This window comes from Halichoeres trimaculatus, unplaced genomic scaffold (assembly GCF_033239565.1).
Source record: "Halichoeres trimaculatus isolate MK-OKI-2021-1 unplaced genomic scaffold, fHalTri1.1 fHalTri1_scaffold_8, whole genome shotgun sequence".
Taxonomy (NCBI): Eukaryota; Metazoa; Chordata; class Actinopteri; order Labriformes; family Labridae; genus Halichoeres; species Halichoeres trimaculatus.
In genome coordinates, this window is record NW_027437186.1 from 21,840,221 (window position 1) to 21,857,323 (window position 17,103).

The window sequence follows — 17,103 nt, forward strand, 5'->3', positions numbered from 1 at the left end:
TGTCTAGCAGGGGTGTTTCTCTGTGACAGGACAACTGGCCAGATGTGGAGCCCATACCCACCCAACTCCCAGCCTCCCACCACCACCTCAGCCCGCCCCCTGCAACACACACTTTCTTAGACACACACACTCTGCTCAGTGAGGGGATGGCCGGCTGTTGGCTTGGAGGCGCCATTAACCAATTTAGCTTCCAGATGTCCATCATGCAGCTATCGCCAGAACTGCACAGCTCTCTGTGAGCTTCGCACGCACGGGTGCGAACAGCCTACACACACACGCACAAACACACAAAAACGCACACACTGATGCTGAGATAAAACAGTTGCATATAGAAAGAAAGGCAGAGACTCGAGATGTACAAGACATCTTCACTTTAACACATCACACACGCCGTAGAGTCGTCTGCTCAGGCGCTGCTCCCCTCCTGTGTGTGTGAGACTTAGTGATATTTGATTGACAAGCACAGATCCTGATGAAATTGAGACTCGCTTTTTGATCATTTCTAAAATGATCCTCCACCATCTGGAGAAAAGCAAGTTAAATACACAGTTGTTCCTCCTGATGTCTGGTCTCCCTGAGACACACACACATTGATCTGGATGTGTGCGCTCATACACACTCTCTTGTCTAGAAAGGCAGACACACACATCAAGGCACACACTCTTAACGCACTTACACAAACACATATTCACTTCCTTCAAATGGACAGATGCTGCACCTCTAGAGGCACAGAGACCCAGCAGCTGTTCCCCAGCCAGTCAGATGGGCTTCCATTGGATGCTCATGAATATTTTACACTCAGTCGAAATGGCTGCATTCCAGACTCCTACAACAGCAGCCACACTGGGCCAGATGATCAGATTATTAAACTGTAGGGACTAACTTCCTCCCAACCTCAGCTGGAAAAAAAGCAGGAAGCTGATTGAGTTTTTTTCTTGTGAGAATGTTAGGGACAGAAAGTTGTGTGGGTTTGTCTAACGACTGTGTGTAACTACCTGACATCTTGAAGTGGCAAAGTTTTTGGGGCCAGAGAAGGGATCAACAGGAAAGGTGGCACACGTTTTCCATTATTAAACACATGACAGACTGACATTTTTCAGGTATATTCAAGGTTTTAAAAGATGAGTGTGTAAGTTTGTGTACACTGCTCACCTCAAGAAGAAATAATACCAGGATTCTTTCTATGAAAGAAGAAAAGAAAAAGGGGCAGACAGTTCTTTATCTTCCTTCTCTTTGTCATTGTCCGCCTCTGAGGATGGATTAATCTCATCAGGCAGCGATTCAAACATCTGTCTGCCTCTCCTCTCTTATCCTTCCTCTTCCTCTGTCAGCAAGCCAGAGTCTCCCAGAGTGTCTCCCCTCCTGCATCCCCCCTATTACAGAAATGATGAGGAGAGCTGTTGGACATGCTGTGGAGAATGCTCGCAGCTGCATGATCCGGAGGTTCTTGGATGGATGGATGGTTGGATAGATGGATGGTTGGATAGATGGAATATCAAGAGGATAAATGAATGGATGAATATGAAGGTGATAAGAGAGGGATTGATGGAAACAAAATGATAAAAAGATGGATAGATTGATAGATAGTTGAATGGATGCATGTCTGGTAGGCAGAGTTGTGATATATAGAATAACAATGATTGGAGGTTAGAAAGAAGGTTAAATGAATGGATAGATGATTGATGGTCAATGAGAGAATAAGAGGCAGGACTGGAAAGTAGAATGATGGATGGGTGGATGGATGGATGGATGGATGGATGGATGGATGGATGGATGGATGGATGGATGGATGGATGGATGGATGGATGGATGGATGAATGGATGGATGGATGGATGGATGGTTGGATGAATAGATAGGTAGATGAAAGGAAGAAATTTTGAAAGATCGTCTGTAATGATGTTTGTCTTGAAGTCAACTTGGTGTCCAAAAAATCATGTTAAGTTGCAAAAACTTAAAACTGTGTTTTGAATCATATATTGGGTCAAATAGACGCAAAGGGTTGGAAGTTAATTTAAGCATTGCATTGAGCTGAGTTTCTGTTTAATTTTGAGACACTAATCCTTTGCATCTCCACACATCCATGTATGGTAATTAGGTACTGTGCAAAACCAGCATGGTAGCAACCAGACTGCAAGTCATTGAGTATCTTTTATGTGAGTTTTGCCATTTTGTATACAGCCTTTGATTATGTGATTCTTTAATGTGAAAGAATATATGTATAATCTTCAAATATTTTTAATCTAATGTGTCTAAAAAAATTTTGTGAAAAACTCAGCTCAATGGGATGCTTAAATGAGCTTCCAATCCTTTGTGTCTTCTATTACCAACCTCACATCCATGTATGGTAATAAGGTACTGTGCAAAACCAGCATGGTAGCAACCAGACTGCAAATTTTGTTTGAAATAGGTTGTTGACAATTAATTGAGTATTTTTGATGTGAGTTTTTCCATTTTGTGTACAGCCTTTGATTATATGATTCTTTAATGTGAAAGAATTTTCAAATATTTTTAATCTAATGTGTCAAATTTTCTATTATTTTCTGCTTCTGTTGTAACTTTGACTGCTGAGGTCCAAAACACTCTATATCTCAAAATATATGTACTCCTTATCGCTTTCAGTCAATACAGAGGGAAGGAAAGTTAAAGATTTAAGGTTACTTTCAAGGAAAGTCTAGATTTTAAACTATTTCAGTTTTTTTTCTTCATTTATGTTTATATCATCATAGCACAACAGACTTTAATGAACTTCCATAGATGTGAGATATTTATCCTACATACGGCCTCCTTTATTTTGACATGGAGCTCATTTTTATGGGCTTAATTTATAATTTTAGCCCCCTGCTGCTTTAAAGCAGTTAAGTGAGAGGATTTACAATGCATGTAAATAAGCTTAAACATCCTTATCTCTGGATTTATCTGTTAAATGACAGGTCATATCCACAGAAAGCTGGAAACAGATGTAATATTTATCTGCTAATAGAAAGAAGTACATAGGAATATAATACGTAAAAGAAAAAACTTGAGAGACAACAAAGGGGGTGTAAACACACATAAAAGCCAAGACTATCTTGTTGACTGCCTTTTGTTTCAGCTACAGAAATCCACGAGAATCCTCAAAATCCATCCTCAGAATACCTTCATATACGTGTTGAACACCTTTGACTGTAAAACTACTCAGTGACAAGAAGACTTTAATATGAACCTGTGAATTATACCTTACTAAAGTTAAGACAAACATGCATTTCTTTATATTTGACTCAAATAAAACACACTTGATGATCAGCTGTTCAGTGCATTTCCAATCATGAATATGTGTATATTAAATTCATTATTTGGTTAGTATTTGATGCGCTCTTTGTCCTGAAAAAGCTTCATTAAACTGAACTGAATAGAGAATTGGAGTGTAAAACATGGGATCTACAGCGACCTCCAGAGGTGGAAAGTGGAGAATCACATAGGAAGCTGCATTCACTCAGGAACATTACTCTAACCCACTAAGTTTTTTAAAAGTCTTGTTCGGATCTCTTTAATTTTTTTCAAATGAAACTTAAAAGTAACACACAGCTGTTCTCACTGTGAATACAGATCTGAAGAAAGTCTGACTGTTTTGTGCCTAATGTGGCAGCTAATGAGTGGGACTGTTTCAGGAGCTGAGAAACTTAAAACTGAGCTCTGCACTGATTTACTTGTTTGTTATATTAAGATGATAAAAACATTATTCAGATTATTTCAAACATCAGGCTATATACTGGCATCTGTTGCAATAACAGTTGATCAGAAAGACAGAGCTGATGAAGAAGTTGGGAATAGTTTTCAGGAAACGTTTACAAACAGAAACATGACAAGTTTTAATGCATACAAAACTATCTGAAGGGCTATAGCGTGTAGCAATGAGGTGAGTTTTCTTCACAGCATACCTTTTTAAAAAGTCAAATATTCAGTTAAATTAATGGTTACCTTCATATGGTTGTACTTATTTGAACTTATTTCTCAAATTAGCCAACAGTTTTAAAAAGCCATTCCCTTCAATCAGAGTCTCTCTGTCCAAGCCTCCTGTTGAACTGTTCCTGCACCAAGGGCCTAATTGTATTTTCATCCGTGAACAAGGAGCTCATTGTCATACGCTGGTAACATGGATGCCTTAATTGATAGACACATAACAGGGTCATCATTCATTTGCATTTTAACAATTCCTCTAGCTATGACACCAGATCGTGTGAATTCATTACCATACAGGGCTGCGGTTCATCCAGCCATCTATTAGTAACGCCAATTAGTTTACTAGGACAGGTTTACGGGATGCAAATAGGCTTGCAGACTCACTCAGGCAGCTAGAGCTGCACAAACTTTTGTCATTTCAAGGCTCCAATGACTCTGACAAAGAATAATTCTTTTTTTTTTTTTTTAACCCGTCACAACCAGCTGACAGTGCTTTACAGACATGTTACATTATGACCTGATATGTGATTTCAAAACTGATTTAAGTTGCATCAGTCTATTTATAACTTTTTAAGTACACATTTGTTAAAATGCAACTGAAACATAAATACTATGTCCCCTATATCTGGAACCTCTTTAAGTCAAGTCCCTTGTGCAGCCTGTTTATAGCTCTTGTGCAGCCCTTAATAGCTCTTGAATATCCCTCTACAAATAATTGTGGAGCAGGTTGTCTTTTTCTAAACAGGGAGAAACACTGCTGCTGATGCTGCTCTGTGTTCTACATTTTCTGATCCATTCCCATGGATGTTATGTAGGAAACTAACCTACAGCTCAGCAGCTCTCTGCACGGCAATAATGTTCTTTGTAAAAGAGATGAAAAAAACATCATAGGGCAGATAAATGTCTAAAACCACATCTCACATAAGACTTTTGTAAGTTTAAAAAAACTGGTCACACATTCCTGACTCCTTAAACTGCCAGTAAATGAACAGTCTGGTGTGATAAAATGAAATGATGTTTGTAAACGACAACTTCCAGGTTAAATAAGCATTTCCACCCAAAGGAGGGCACAACAAGTTATTCTATGAGTGCCATAGTTGTTGAGACACTGAAGTTTAAAATGATACCAGGTATGGCAATCAGAGGCTGTTTGCAGTGATGTTGGAAAACAGCAATTGTACCTCCTGGTCAATTTAGGACAATTACATCTCTTTAATGGTATTTTTTTGATCATTTATTAATTATTCCGTTGTTTCAATTAAATGACTAACTGAAGTTCCTGTGAGTGGACAAATGCCCGTTAGGAAAAAAAAAAAAGAAAGAAGCTTGGTGCAGTAACAAATAACTACATACAGTCACTGTTAAGTGTTGAAAGTGCTGGAAACCAATAGGGTAGTTTTTCCAGTCAAGGTGATGCACCTGCTCACGTCAGCTCCGCCCCCGATCCGACTTGACTACAGTACCCATGTCGCACCGCGCCGCTCTCCGCTCTCTCGCTCTCTGCTGCGCCAACCAGTCCGCCTCACTGACTCGCAGAACCAGTTGGTTTGGCCCAGCTTCTTCTTCTTCTTCTTTCCTGACTGCTCACTCTGAGTGCGTGTGCCTGCTGCTGCTGTTGTTGCTTGGTGTCAACCTACGCCGACGAGAGAAGAAGACATATCCCTCCCTCTCCTCTGCTGGAGGGCCGCTTCCAATTTGCCTTCACTTTCCTCCTCGCCGGCACCATTGGCTTCCGTGCTGTGCCAGTCAACTCGCCTCCTTTTCCCAGCCCCGAGTTGAGCAGCAGCAACAGCTCGGAAACATCTGGCCGCCGCAGAGTGCTACACTCCCCGCACGTCCCTCCGCCTGCCTGCTTGCCTCGGCAGCCTGTTATGGAAATTAGTCCAAAGTCAATCTAGTTTTGTCTCGGACGGAGAAAGAAGAAAGGGAGGTTTGACGGAGGCAGCGGGGAAGACGTTGGACCGTGTTGTCTGTAAGTGCTGCTTATAATACCAGAGTCCGATTAAAGAAGGCTCAGTGGAGACAGGGTGGGTTATGGAGGGGAAAAAGTAGCTAAACCTTCCTTAGCATGACTGTGTTGTCTCCTCGCACTAATAGTTGCCATGTTAGCTCTCCCCTCGCGGTGTTTTAGCAGCTGTTGTCATAGCACCGGGGCCTCCCGAACAACTGTAAATAGCTCAATAATGTAGCCTCTTCTCCTTACTTTTGTTAGCTGTGATCGGGCTATAGCTAGCTGCGTGGGTCAGTGTGTCTCCGTGTCTCGGTGTTTGTTATGTCTTCCACCAACAAATTATTTACACTTGTTCTGAGGTGTCTTTTTTATTTAAGTAACCCAGACTGTCACAGGTAACACCACTTTGACTTTTTATGCTAATTTCCACACCGGGCAAGTCGCAACAGCAGCCCCTTTCGCTGCTTGCAAATTCACAAATTCAGGCTGCTATACATGAAGTTTAGGAAGTATTGGTGAAATTTATAACGAACTCACTGACGGAATTGCAGAGTTTTGTAAGTTCAGGTGTTGGATAGAGCGCTGTTACGGTTTCTAAATGAGTCGAAGTAAGACAGAAAATGAATCAAGTGCAGTACGGCACGACTTTTCAACAGTGTAATTTCATGTCCCGACCGAGAGTCGAGTGACACTTGTAACTGAAGCTCATGTCGGATAAATTCATATATTGAACGTGATTTTTAAAGAATAATAAAAAATAACCAAAAATTGTGTTATTTTGAGTAATATCCTTCTAAAGTGCCGCTCCACGAAATAAATTTGAACAAATTTCACTTACACTGTCAATGTTTCAAGTAAAAATTACGCATGACACTTTCCTCATTGCAGCACAGCAAAATAACTTTTATTTGGTCAAACTCTTTTAATAAGAAATGACACGTTTTGATTTAGCACATTTTTGTTCTTAAGAAGTTTGTGTTAATATTTTGTTTCGTTGACTGCTTGTCTTAACGTAGTTTTTAGACTTAAGGCGTTTTTGGATGCATATCTGTTGGAGAGATTACGGTAGTTTCGTACTCACACCTCTGCATTAAATACCTGGAACGTCACACGCACACTTTTGCTGAAACGAAAGTGAAATAATGATGTTGTAATAAGTTATTCTTTGTCTATTAAAGGCTTGTTAGCCTTTTGTCCAGGATCTGCACTTATATAAGTTTTCCTTTTGTTTTCTCATTTATTTTAAATTTTAGTTGCTCTCAGGGGTCTGTGCGAAGTGGGGCTGCATAGATGTATGTAAGAAAGGATGAATGAATGAATGAATGACTGGATGAATGCAGGAGCAGCAGCAGCGCTGAACCGTGAAGAAGTGGAAAACAATATCAGCTGCGTGTGTCTGCCAGTTGCAAATGTGCTGTGTTGGCCTTTGTTTGCGGTTACTGGAAGGAGACAGAGGCAGAGGAGTAGTCAAGCATTAAAAATGCTTTAAAAAAGTTTCCCACAGAACCTCTACAAACTTTGCAAACTTTCTCTTTTTCCTTGATAGTTGTGGTAGCAGTAGGTGGCTGTGGTGATTTTGTGAATAAACTCTGTTTTCCACAAGCCAAATCAGCATCCCACAGTATTTAATAGACCTGGAGTTTATTTCCCAGGGAGAGAACCGGGGAGAAAAGGGAGACAAAGTTGCGTGGTGTTGGTGTTGGTAGAATGAAAGAGGAGTCTGGTGGCAGGAGTGTAGAGGAGGCAGCATATGGCTGTAGAAAGAGCACAGCTGGAGGTAGCATCTCCATCTGAGGATGATGTCAGAGCAGCTGACAGGCTGCCATCCACCCCACCTCCTCCTCCTCCTCCATCCCTCCACCGCCTCCACCCCTCCCCAGTCCTTTATTGTGAGTCTCAGCGGCAGCCTGGGAGAGTTAGTGCTGTTTGTGTGTGTGTGTGTGTCTGTGTGCACGCTGTGTGTGTGCGTATACGTGTGTGAGTGTGTGTTTGTGGCTGCCGATCAGCGCCAGTTAGGAGGAGGAGGGAGGTGGTATCTCGTTCCCCCTCCAACATCTCCTCCACTTTGCATCTGTCCCTCGCAGTTTGAACAGCGTGTTTTTTTTTTAGTTTTTTTTGCCTGCCTCCCTCTTCTTTTTCTTCACTTCTCTTCTACCCACTCATTGATTCAGAGAGAGCGAGCGAGGAAGAGAAAGAGCAAGAAAGGGAGAGAGAGAGAGAGATACAGCCATTCCCAGCCAGAGAGCCCAGCTATTCTGCTACAGTGGAGTTAATCAAGTTGATGCATACTGCTGCAGGTATCGTTCTGTGTGTGCATTTGTTTGTGTGTGTGTGATAGAGCAGCAGTGTCTGGGGTGGTGTGGTACTTATTTGTTGTTGTGGGGATCTTCAGCATGTCAAACCAGTGCGAGCGCTGTGTGAAACTGCTGGTGAGTGCTTCAGTAGTAAACTCGTGTTGGTTGTTGCTGTCTGTCTGAGGGGTAATTGCAGTCCGGGAAACGCTCTGCTGTGCTTTTAGTTTGTCATCGGGGGACTGGCATTTAAAACTAAGCTTTTGTTTTGTTTGCTGCTGGAAGTTTTTTAATACAGAAAACGCTTGAAAGCAAACGCACAGGTGAGAGAACAGATTTTTTTTTTCTGAATTAAGCTTGAATTAGTCTATTTCTAACTTAAAATCCAGGCAAAAATAATTACTTAAAGTGATGTTTTATTTAATACTTAACTTTCAGCGTTTAAATAAGTAGTCTTTAAATTTGTGAAACATGGCTTTAAAATAACTATTTTTAAAATTGATTTATAGCAGAAAAGTAGTGCAGAAAGAGAGCCGTATTTTAATCCGATTCTCATCTTTTTTCCCTTTAGTTAATTCCAACCCGCTGTAAAATTACTTGAAAGCATGTGCGGTCCACCCAAGCCTCTTTTTTTTCCCCTCCTGTCGGCTGGAGTGGAGGAGACTAATTTAGAAGTTGCAGATTTGAGCTGCCTGAATTGGCTAGACAGCTGTAATCGCACTCCCTCCTAGTCTTAATCTCTTTATCTGGCTAGCAGCTGCCATATGGCCCCCGTCAGCTGGATCAGATGTGGGTAAGCCTCCCTCCCCGGCCGTCCCAGCCTCTCCCTCTCCCTCTCTCTTCCTCCCTAACCCTCCCTGTCCTATGTGTGTGTCTCCCTCAGACCCCTGCCTGGCTCCCTCGGCTGGCTGGGGCCGGGGCGGCTGACGGGGCTGCTGCCCTCCTGAGCCTCCGCCGACGGCTCCCTCCCCAGCGCCGCCACCGCCGTCTTTATTTTTAGCCATCTTTAAGGATTAGGATTGATGCTGTGACGAGCAGGGCACTTACAGTGATTGTACTGTAAATCTTCTCTTCTGGGTGGTGGTGGTGGGCGGAGGGTTGGGGGAGTTAAGGAAGAGGGCAGTTTCTTCTACGGGGCGGATGTGCAGGGTTTTTTCTTCTAAGACTCAGATGGGAAGGAGTTTGTGATTGACGGATGGTGTGTGTGTGTGTGTAAAAAGAGGAGGAGGTAGAGGGGTTTGGCCGGACAGAGGGGGGAGGGGGGTGGAGGGGTGGGAGGTGGTACACCCTTGTCCCCGTAAGCCCCCTCATTAAAAGCAGTCTGAACGAGCCGGAGGGCGCACACACATTTACACATAGCGCAGACACACACACAGACATTCTTGGTGTAGCTTCATTCAAATGAGGTGATTTAACTGCTTTGGTTAACACAGTGCAGAGCGGGATCCATGTATTTTCTCAGGCAGGACAAATCAACGTGGTTAACAGGTGGGACTTCATCATTTTTCACATTTTATCCACCTTTTTTCATCATTTTTTATTTATCTTATTAACTTAGATCATCTTTTTCTTGAGCGCACCTGAAGAGCTTTGTTGCAAGTTTTCAGTTTTTTTTTTCCCTCTCATCTAATCTTACACCTAAAGCCGCAGCCCGCAGGTTAAAGGAGGGACAAGCTGTTTTCGTTTTCAACAGTGCTATTTCAATTGGCCGGTTTTCCTGCTCGACTTAGCCTGTGGAGGTGGTTGGTAGGTAGGCTGGTACTAAGTGTGTGTATGTGTGTGTGTAATGTGTACGTGAGGACAGTGTGTGCAGCTGAAAGCCGGTTACCTAAAAGGGCTGTGCCAGGCCAGGCCAAAGTGGGTTAATAAAAATAACCAGCGTAGGAGCAGCGACAATCCAGTAGTGCAGGCAGAGGAGTTGGAGAGAAACAGAGAGCGGAGAGATAGAGTGGAAGAATCTGTCGCTGGTGGTTTACCTGAGATGAAGTGTCTCAGAGGGTACTGACAGAGTCCACCAGAAAGCTTTAATTACTTCAATCTTTAATTGTTATTTCCCTTTTTCCTAGTTACCTGTTTTTCGTTATTTTGTTTTTTATAAAGTCATTGTGATAATGAGAAATGAGCAGTCTGTGTCATCATATGGAGAAATATGTGCTCGTCTTTACCGTAACCTGCATGCTGTTTGAATCAGACCTGAGATATCCCTGTTGATGTTTCAGGAATAACTTGGTAAAGATGATCAGAAATTCAAACCGCATCTTTACTGCTCATTTTCTGTTTTTTTCTTTTAATATTCCATAATGACTCTAAAATAGTCCTTTTTCCACATGTTGGTCTTTCTGTCTGTCCTCACCTACCTTTTCCTGAATCTGTCTTTTCACTGATCGTCCTCTGTTCTGTGGTTTGTTTTCAGCGTCTTACTCCGTCTGTGTTAGTGCCATTTGTTCCTCTCTCTTGCATTTCTCTGTTTTTATTTTAATTGGCCTCATTTTGGATAATTTTGTGCAGAAATTGCATCGTAAACATGAAAGTGTGAGAGTTGACTAAAATCAGTGTCGTGGTCTTTACACTCTGAGCTCTACCTCACACACATATTTCATTTCTAGAAATTAAATGAAGTTTGTTCTTTTGCCTCCCTGAATATTTTATCAGTATCTTTCGTCCTTGAATTTAAATGTTTCTTTTTTGTAGTTTTTGTCTGTGATCTGTATTTCTTTGGATTATTTTTTTCCTGGGTATTTGCCTTCAATGAAGATGGTTTTTCATTTAGAAGGCAGAAAACCCTGCAGGGTATATTTTAAAGCCTACATGAGGTGTAAATTCTCAGATTTTGAGAGCTTTATCAGACCTGTCTAACTTTGACTCTGCTCTGTGTCTCTGTGCGGCAGCAGGTTATGAGGACGGCAGGATGGAGTTCCCAGACCACAGCAGACATTTACTTCAGTGTCTGAGTGAGCAGCGGCACCAGGGCTTCCTGTGCGACTCGACGGTGCTGGTGGGCGATGTCCAGTTCCGGGCCCACCGTGCTGTGTTGGCCTCCTGCAGCATGTACTTTCACCTCTTCTACAAGGACCAGCTGGACAAGAGAGACGTGGTGCACCTCAACAGTGACATTGTCACAGCACCAGCCTTTTCCCTGCTCCTGGAGTTCATGTACGAGGGCAAGTTGCAGTTCCAGGACCTCCCCGTAGAGGATGTGCTGGCTGCAGCCAGCTACCTGCACATGTATGACATCGTCAAGGTGTGTAAGAAACGATTGAAGCAAAAGGCCACAGCAGAAGCAGACAGCACGCGCAGAGAGGAGGATGGAGGGTCCAGCTGCTCCGATAAGGCCGACAGTCTATCAGACGGCTCCCCAGGCCGGCCGGCCACAGCCGACCTGCTGCACAGCGATGAAGACGAGGAGGGAAAAACTGAGGGAGGACCGCTCTGGCTGAGACTGCCATCCGCGGACAGACCAGGGACACCAGCCATGGCTACCTCCAGCCCAGGGCACGGCGAGGCGGAGATACAGGGCGGGGAAAGGCTGAGTGAGGGAGGGAAGCTCCTCTCCCCGGCCGGGAGCCCCACCAGCTCCACCGGATCCCTCTCACAGAGGTCTCATCGCTCTGTGAGCTCTCGTGGAGGACACCGGGGCAGGAGAGTGTCCAGTGATGCAGCTGACTGCGTCCTGGATCTGTCAGTCAAGCCAATCGCGGGTAGCAACCACAGTAACCACCACCAGTCCTATTTTAGCGGGGCAGCTACACCAGACAGCCTACAAAGCCCATTGGCTGTCAGGGTAAAGGTGGAGAGGGGTGTGGCTTCAGATGAGGAAGAGGAACTGGGAGGTGGGGACTATGACATGGAGCACAGCGGCCTCACCAAGACAACCATCCCCAGCTCCAATGGGGGCCTGACCCACCACGGGGTCGGAGGGCCTCTGTCAGCCCAGAGGAGGCTTGGCCTAGAGGCGCACCTGTCTGCTCTGCGAGAGGCTTCTCTGGCCTCTGAGCTGGAGCGGGACGAGAAGCCTTCAGCTACAGCAGACGATGAGGACATACTGGGGGGTGACAATGAGCGCACACAAGCTGAGACGGCCAGCATAGATAGTTCCCTGCTGCCCTACGTCTCCAACATGCTGTCAGCTCAGCACACCCAGATCTTCATGTGCCCGCTGTGTAACAAGGTTTTCCCCTCCCCACACATCCTCCAGCTCCACCTCAGCTCCCACTTCAGGGAGCAGGAGGGCATCCGCTCCAAGCCCGCCGGAGACGTCAATGTGCCCACCTGCACCATCTGCAGCAAGACCTTCTCCTGCATGTACACGCTGAAGCGCCATGAGCGGACACACTCCGGTGAGAAACCCTACACCTGCACCACCTGTGGCAAGAGCTTCCAATACTCACACAACCTCAGCCGGCACGCAGTGGTACACACGCGTGAGAAGCCGCACGCTTGCAAGTGGTGCGAACGGCGTTTCACGCAGTCTGGGGACCTCTATCGACACATTCGCAAATTCCACTGCGAACTGGTCAACTCGCTGTCAGTTAAGAGCGAACCGCTGGCACTGCCTAATGTCAGGGATTGGGCGATTGAGGACAGCTCCCAGGAACTGTGGAAGTAGAATCAGACTGTGGGATTTGGTAAAGGGAAAGAGCAGAGAGAAAGAAGGGCAGAGAGGCACGGGGAGGTGAAAGGGAGGTGGCAAAGTTTGATGTTCTGGGTTCAAGTGAGTCATGTTCTTGTGTGTCGCAAAATCTCATTCAATTGCACTTTAATAGCACATGAAAATGTTACTACTGAGTTTTTTCTGTTGTTGCTGTTTGGGGTAATTTTATTTCTATTTTATTCTGAACTCTTATTTTTATTTGGCGTAACTTCTGTTTGGTGGTTTTGATTGCGTCTGAGGACACGGGAGAATGTCTCGCCTTTTTCAAGAGTTTTCACTCTGTTTGTGTTTCATCTCAGACACAACACTCCGATTGCTGGCCAGTGTAACGGTCCCAGTTCTGCAGAAAGCAAAAACACCGCTGCAGGAGTTCAGGTCGAACACACTGGAGTGAAAAAAGCATAACAATACACTAAACGGGTACTGTGATCACCGCAAGTCAAAACCACCACACGCACAGTTTGAAGATGTGTGTGTTTGTGTGTGTGCGTGCGTGTGTGTGAGTGGCAATGCTGCACTACTCTGGCAAAAATTTCACCTGATGTGTGTAAGTGTGTGTGAATGTGTTTTTTTTGTGTGTGTATTAATTTTATTTTCTTCTGGCATGGAGGTGTCGTTGGCGAAGCGCTCCCCGCTTCTCATTAAGCTCTTTGCTGTTGTGTGTTCAGGGTAAAGCTGACTGACTGACAGACAAACTGATGGCACTCATGCAATGCACAGCCTCCTTTTTTCACTTCCAATCAATCAGAAGTATTTTCTAAAATTGAAAAGACCTTTACAAATTATTATAATAATAATTATTGTTATTAATAGTTTTTTTTTCTTAAATGTAGCTGGCAGTCTTTAAAACATCTCTTGTTGAAAAGGTATTTAATTTAAAGTTGTTGTACATTGTTCTGCTATAGTTTTAGACTTAAATCCGTTACTTTTTTTTAAATTAATGATTATTATTATTATTTTGTTACTTTTTTGTAATGGGACCTGCTGTTGTTGCATGAAGTCCAAACCTGTATATTTTAAAATAGAAATGTGAATTTGCTGTATTACTGTACACATTGTAATTGATCAAATATTTGACAATGGGCTTTTGTTTTTTCCTTTTTTTTAATGTGAATACTACTCCAGGGTGCGGTCTGTTGAAAAACTGAATATTATTCTCACGACTATGGAAAAAATGCATGAAATTTGATTTTGTCTTAAACCTTTTAGTTGTGGTTTTTGCATCAGGGGGAATTTTTGATCACTTCTGACGGTGAAGATTTTTTTTTCTATTGGTCGTAGGTCTGTCGCTGGGCTCCTAGAAGAATGTTACCGAATGTGTTTCTGTCGGATGTTGAAGCGATAAGGTGAAGCATTTTGAAGCCTGTGACTATATGCACTGATCTCTCTCTGCTGTGTGTATGTGTGTTTTGTGTGTGTGTGTGTGTGTGTGTGTGTGTTTATGAGCGTGTAACTGGTTACCACCAGTTATTTTAACCTACTGAAGATCAACGTCCACCCAGCACTTGCTCCTTCTGCTCCTCCTCAGGCGTCTAATTTCTCTGCTGTACGTTTGTTCTTAATCTCTCGTGTCTCCGTCCTTTGCAGCTCTAGACCTGGTTGAGCCATCTTTAAACATTATTTCTGCCTATTTGGCACCCTTTGCTCTAGGTCCGCTGAGTGCAGTCTCATGGCTCTGACTCGGCTAAAGTGTGGAAGGTAACGGAGAAGAGAAGGAAAAATAAGGAGAGAGGCTGGAACTGAGCTGTCCTGCTGAAAGTTAAAGGGCCAGAGATGTTTGTCACACACGCTGAAGTCAAGCTCGGCTGTGAACGAATCAAGAACAAACCACCTGAAGGTTTAACATTTGATGCAGCCGTGTGAATCTATATCATGAAGAGTTTTAGTTTTTTAATTCTTTGATGAGTTCAATGGGAGAGAATTGGCATGCCTGGATGCACCTTTTTAGGCTGAATGACATGAAATCAGATTTTTCGCTGAAAAGATGCCTTTATTAACACAACATTTCTGACGCGATAGAAGTATTTGATACTGTAGAGCAGTGGAAAGTAGCTGTTTAAAACTGTACAAATCCATGAAATTTATTGAGTTTTATAGAAAATGATGTCTTATTATATTCTCATCATATGATTGGAAGAATTTTCTTCCTTTTTTTGTATGTGAATGTTCAGAATCTGGGTTTCAACAATTAAATTCCAGTCAAGTTATTTATTTATTTTAAATCTCTGTCTCTCAAATTTTTGTCAGAATTTCAAAATACTAGTCAAGCGGTTAAACAATCCAGAAACCTTTGACACAGAGATAAACGTGAACGCCATGTATTTCTCCTCACTTCGATGTGTGTGTGTGAGTGTGTGTGTGTGTATATGTATGTGCGCACACCCCCGTTCATGTGCATGTGGTGGGTGGGGTGGTTGTATGTGCCGTCCTGTCATCTGGTGGCACCTACAGGCTTTGCCAAGGCAACAGTGTGGGTGACATTGCGGCAGTTTGCACCGCATCTTCTCTATTTTTTTCCCCTCTGCAAAACGTCATTTCTTCACTGGCAGCGTCTCTACATATGGGCTCACTCCATCCTGCTGTTGTTTTCATCATTACTGCTGATTTATTTTTTATTTTTATCTCTTTTTTTTTTGGTCTTCTGGTTGTACTTGACCGCCTTAAACTGCTGTAGTCCGGGCTGTATCTTTATTTTTGAAGTGTAAGTGTGGGGTGGAGTTGTGGGAGTAAGACTCTGTGAAGTAGCCACCCTGACAAAACATCTCCTTTTTTTTTTTTGCTGTGCTTACTTGAAAACAAAAGGGGGAGATTTCTTTCTTTCTTTCTTTTTTTAAAAGCAAGGTATAAAATAAAATGTTCAGATTTCATAGACAGTTTATAGAAAGGTGGATGGGGTGGAGGGTTTAAGGGTGGGGGGGCTTAAAATGACTGAGTGTTTTGAAAAAGGACAATCACTGTCTGGGAAAAAAAACAAGCAGATTTTGATTTAAATCTATTTTCTCCCTGTTGAGATTAAGAATTTCTTTGCTTTTATTTTATGTTCCTTTTTCAGATTTAGTCATTTTTAGCTTTGACAATCATAGTTGGGTTGATTTTTTTTTTACTCAAGGGGAGTAAATTCTAATTGTGTTTAGTTTTGTAATTTTTGGTGTGCTGTTGACATTTTTAAATTGTGTGCAAACTGCAATAAATTATATGAATCTTGCAATTCATCCTGCGTGTTAAGTTTTCACTTCTTTTGTCCCATTTCTTTTAGAACGTACCACTGTTTAGGATCACGAAACAGAATGTCACTAAAAAGAAATTAGTGTAAAATGCCACTTCACAGTTTTAATTTTTTTTCGGTGACATATCAGAGAATATTCAAATCCTGAATATTTTGAAGCTCTGGAACAACAGAAACTTTGGTGCAAGTGTAGCTAACGCGCATATGCAGAGATGCAGTTGCGGGAGGTTTATGCATTCTGCTCCTCCATGACTTGTAGTGTGGGTGGGAGTTGTTAGTGTGCATGTGAGTGTCTGTGTGTGCGTGAATCCTTACAGCAAGCCGTGCATGGACAGAGCATGATGGCCTGTGTGTGTGTGTGTGTGTTTACTCACTTTGTGCTTTCGCGTGCCTGCACAACTCCTGATATATCTGCTGCACCGGTCGAGGTGTAGGCTGTATTTGAGAAGAAAATGTGCAGCAGCTTGTTGAGATCCAACCCCCTGCAATACACACACGCACACGCACACACACACACACACACACTCAGCCTTACTCCAAAGCTCCTCAAGTACAGTTTTCCAGTAAAGAAATCAGCTTTAGCTAATGTATTGCTACTCAGTAAACCTGCTCTTACAGATGTATTCTAAGCCCCTGCACTCAGAGGCCAAGGAGCAGCCTTCATTAGGCCACAGATGGTCTCCACAGTAAGCCCCCAACGCACACTCACGCGATAAGCTCACTCCTAATCTTTGTAACATTGTCCTCTGTCTGAAGGAGGCCTAATAATGCTTCCAGAAACTTAGAACTGTTGCAAAGATTGTACTTTTATTTTAGAGATGTTTGATCTTGTTATTAATGAAGGGGCCTAAGCATGTTTTACATTTTTCACTTTATTTTTTTATTGTTTTACTTATTTATGTAGTTGCATCAAATATGTCTTCCTAAATTTGTTTCTGGAGATGTCTCCCTTCAAATTAACTCCTTTACTATGTCATTTTGTAGTTTCTGCTTTGAGCCATTTACGATCACAATATTTTGGACAAACAGCAGACGTTTTGATAA

The 17,103-nt window shown here is 42.9% G+C and overlaps 1 protein-coding gene across 8 annotated transcripts; it reads left to right on the forward strand.

The window, feature by feature from the left end:
- The first annotated feature begins 5,477 nt into the window (after nt 1-5,477).
- zbtb18 (zinc finger and BTB domain containing 18) lies at nt 5,478-15,923 on the forward strand. Of its 8 annotated transcripts, none has more exons than XM_074675779.1 (2): nt 5,478-5,912; nt 11,071-15,923. In XM_074675779.1, the coding sequence occupies exon 2, from the start codon at nt 11,091-11,093 to the stop codon at nt 12,786-12,788; it is 1,698 nt and encodes a 565-aa protein (XP_074531880.1). In that variant the 5' UTR covers nt 5,478-5,912; nt 11,071-11,090; the 3' UTR covers nt 12,789-15,923. The 8 variants fall into 8 exon arrangements, with proteins under 8 accessions (XP_074531880.1, XP_074531883.1, XP_074531879.1 ...); XM_074675782.1 differs by having other exon boundaries at nt 11,074-15,923; XM_074675778.1 differs by lacking the exon at nt 5,478-5,912 and adding an exon at nt 7,844-8,188 and having other exon boundaries at nt 11,074-15,923.
- The last annotated feature ends 1,180 nt before the right edge of the window (nt 15,924-17,103 follow it).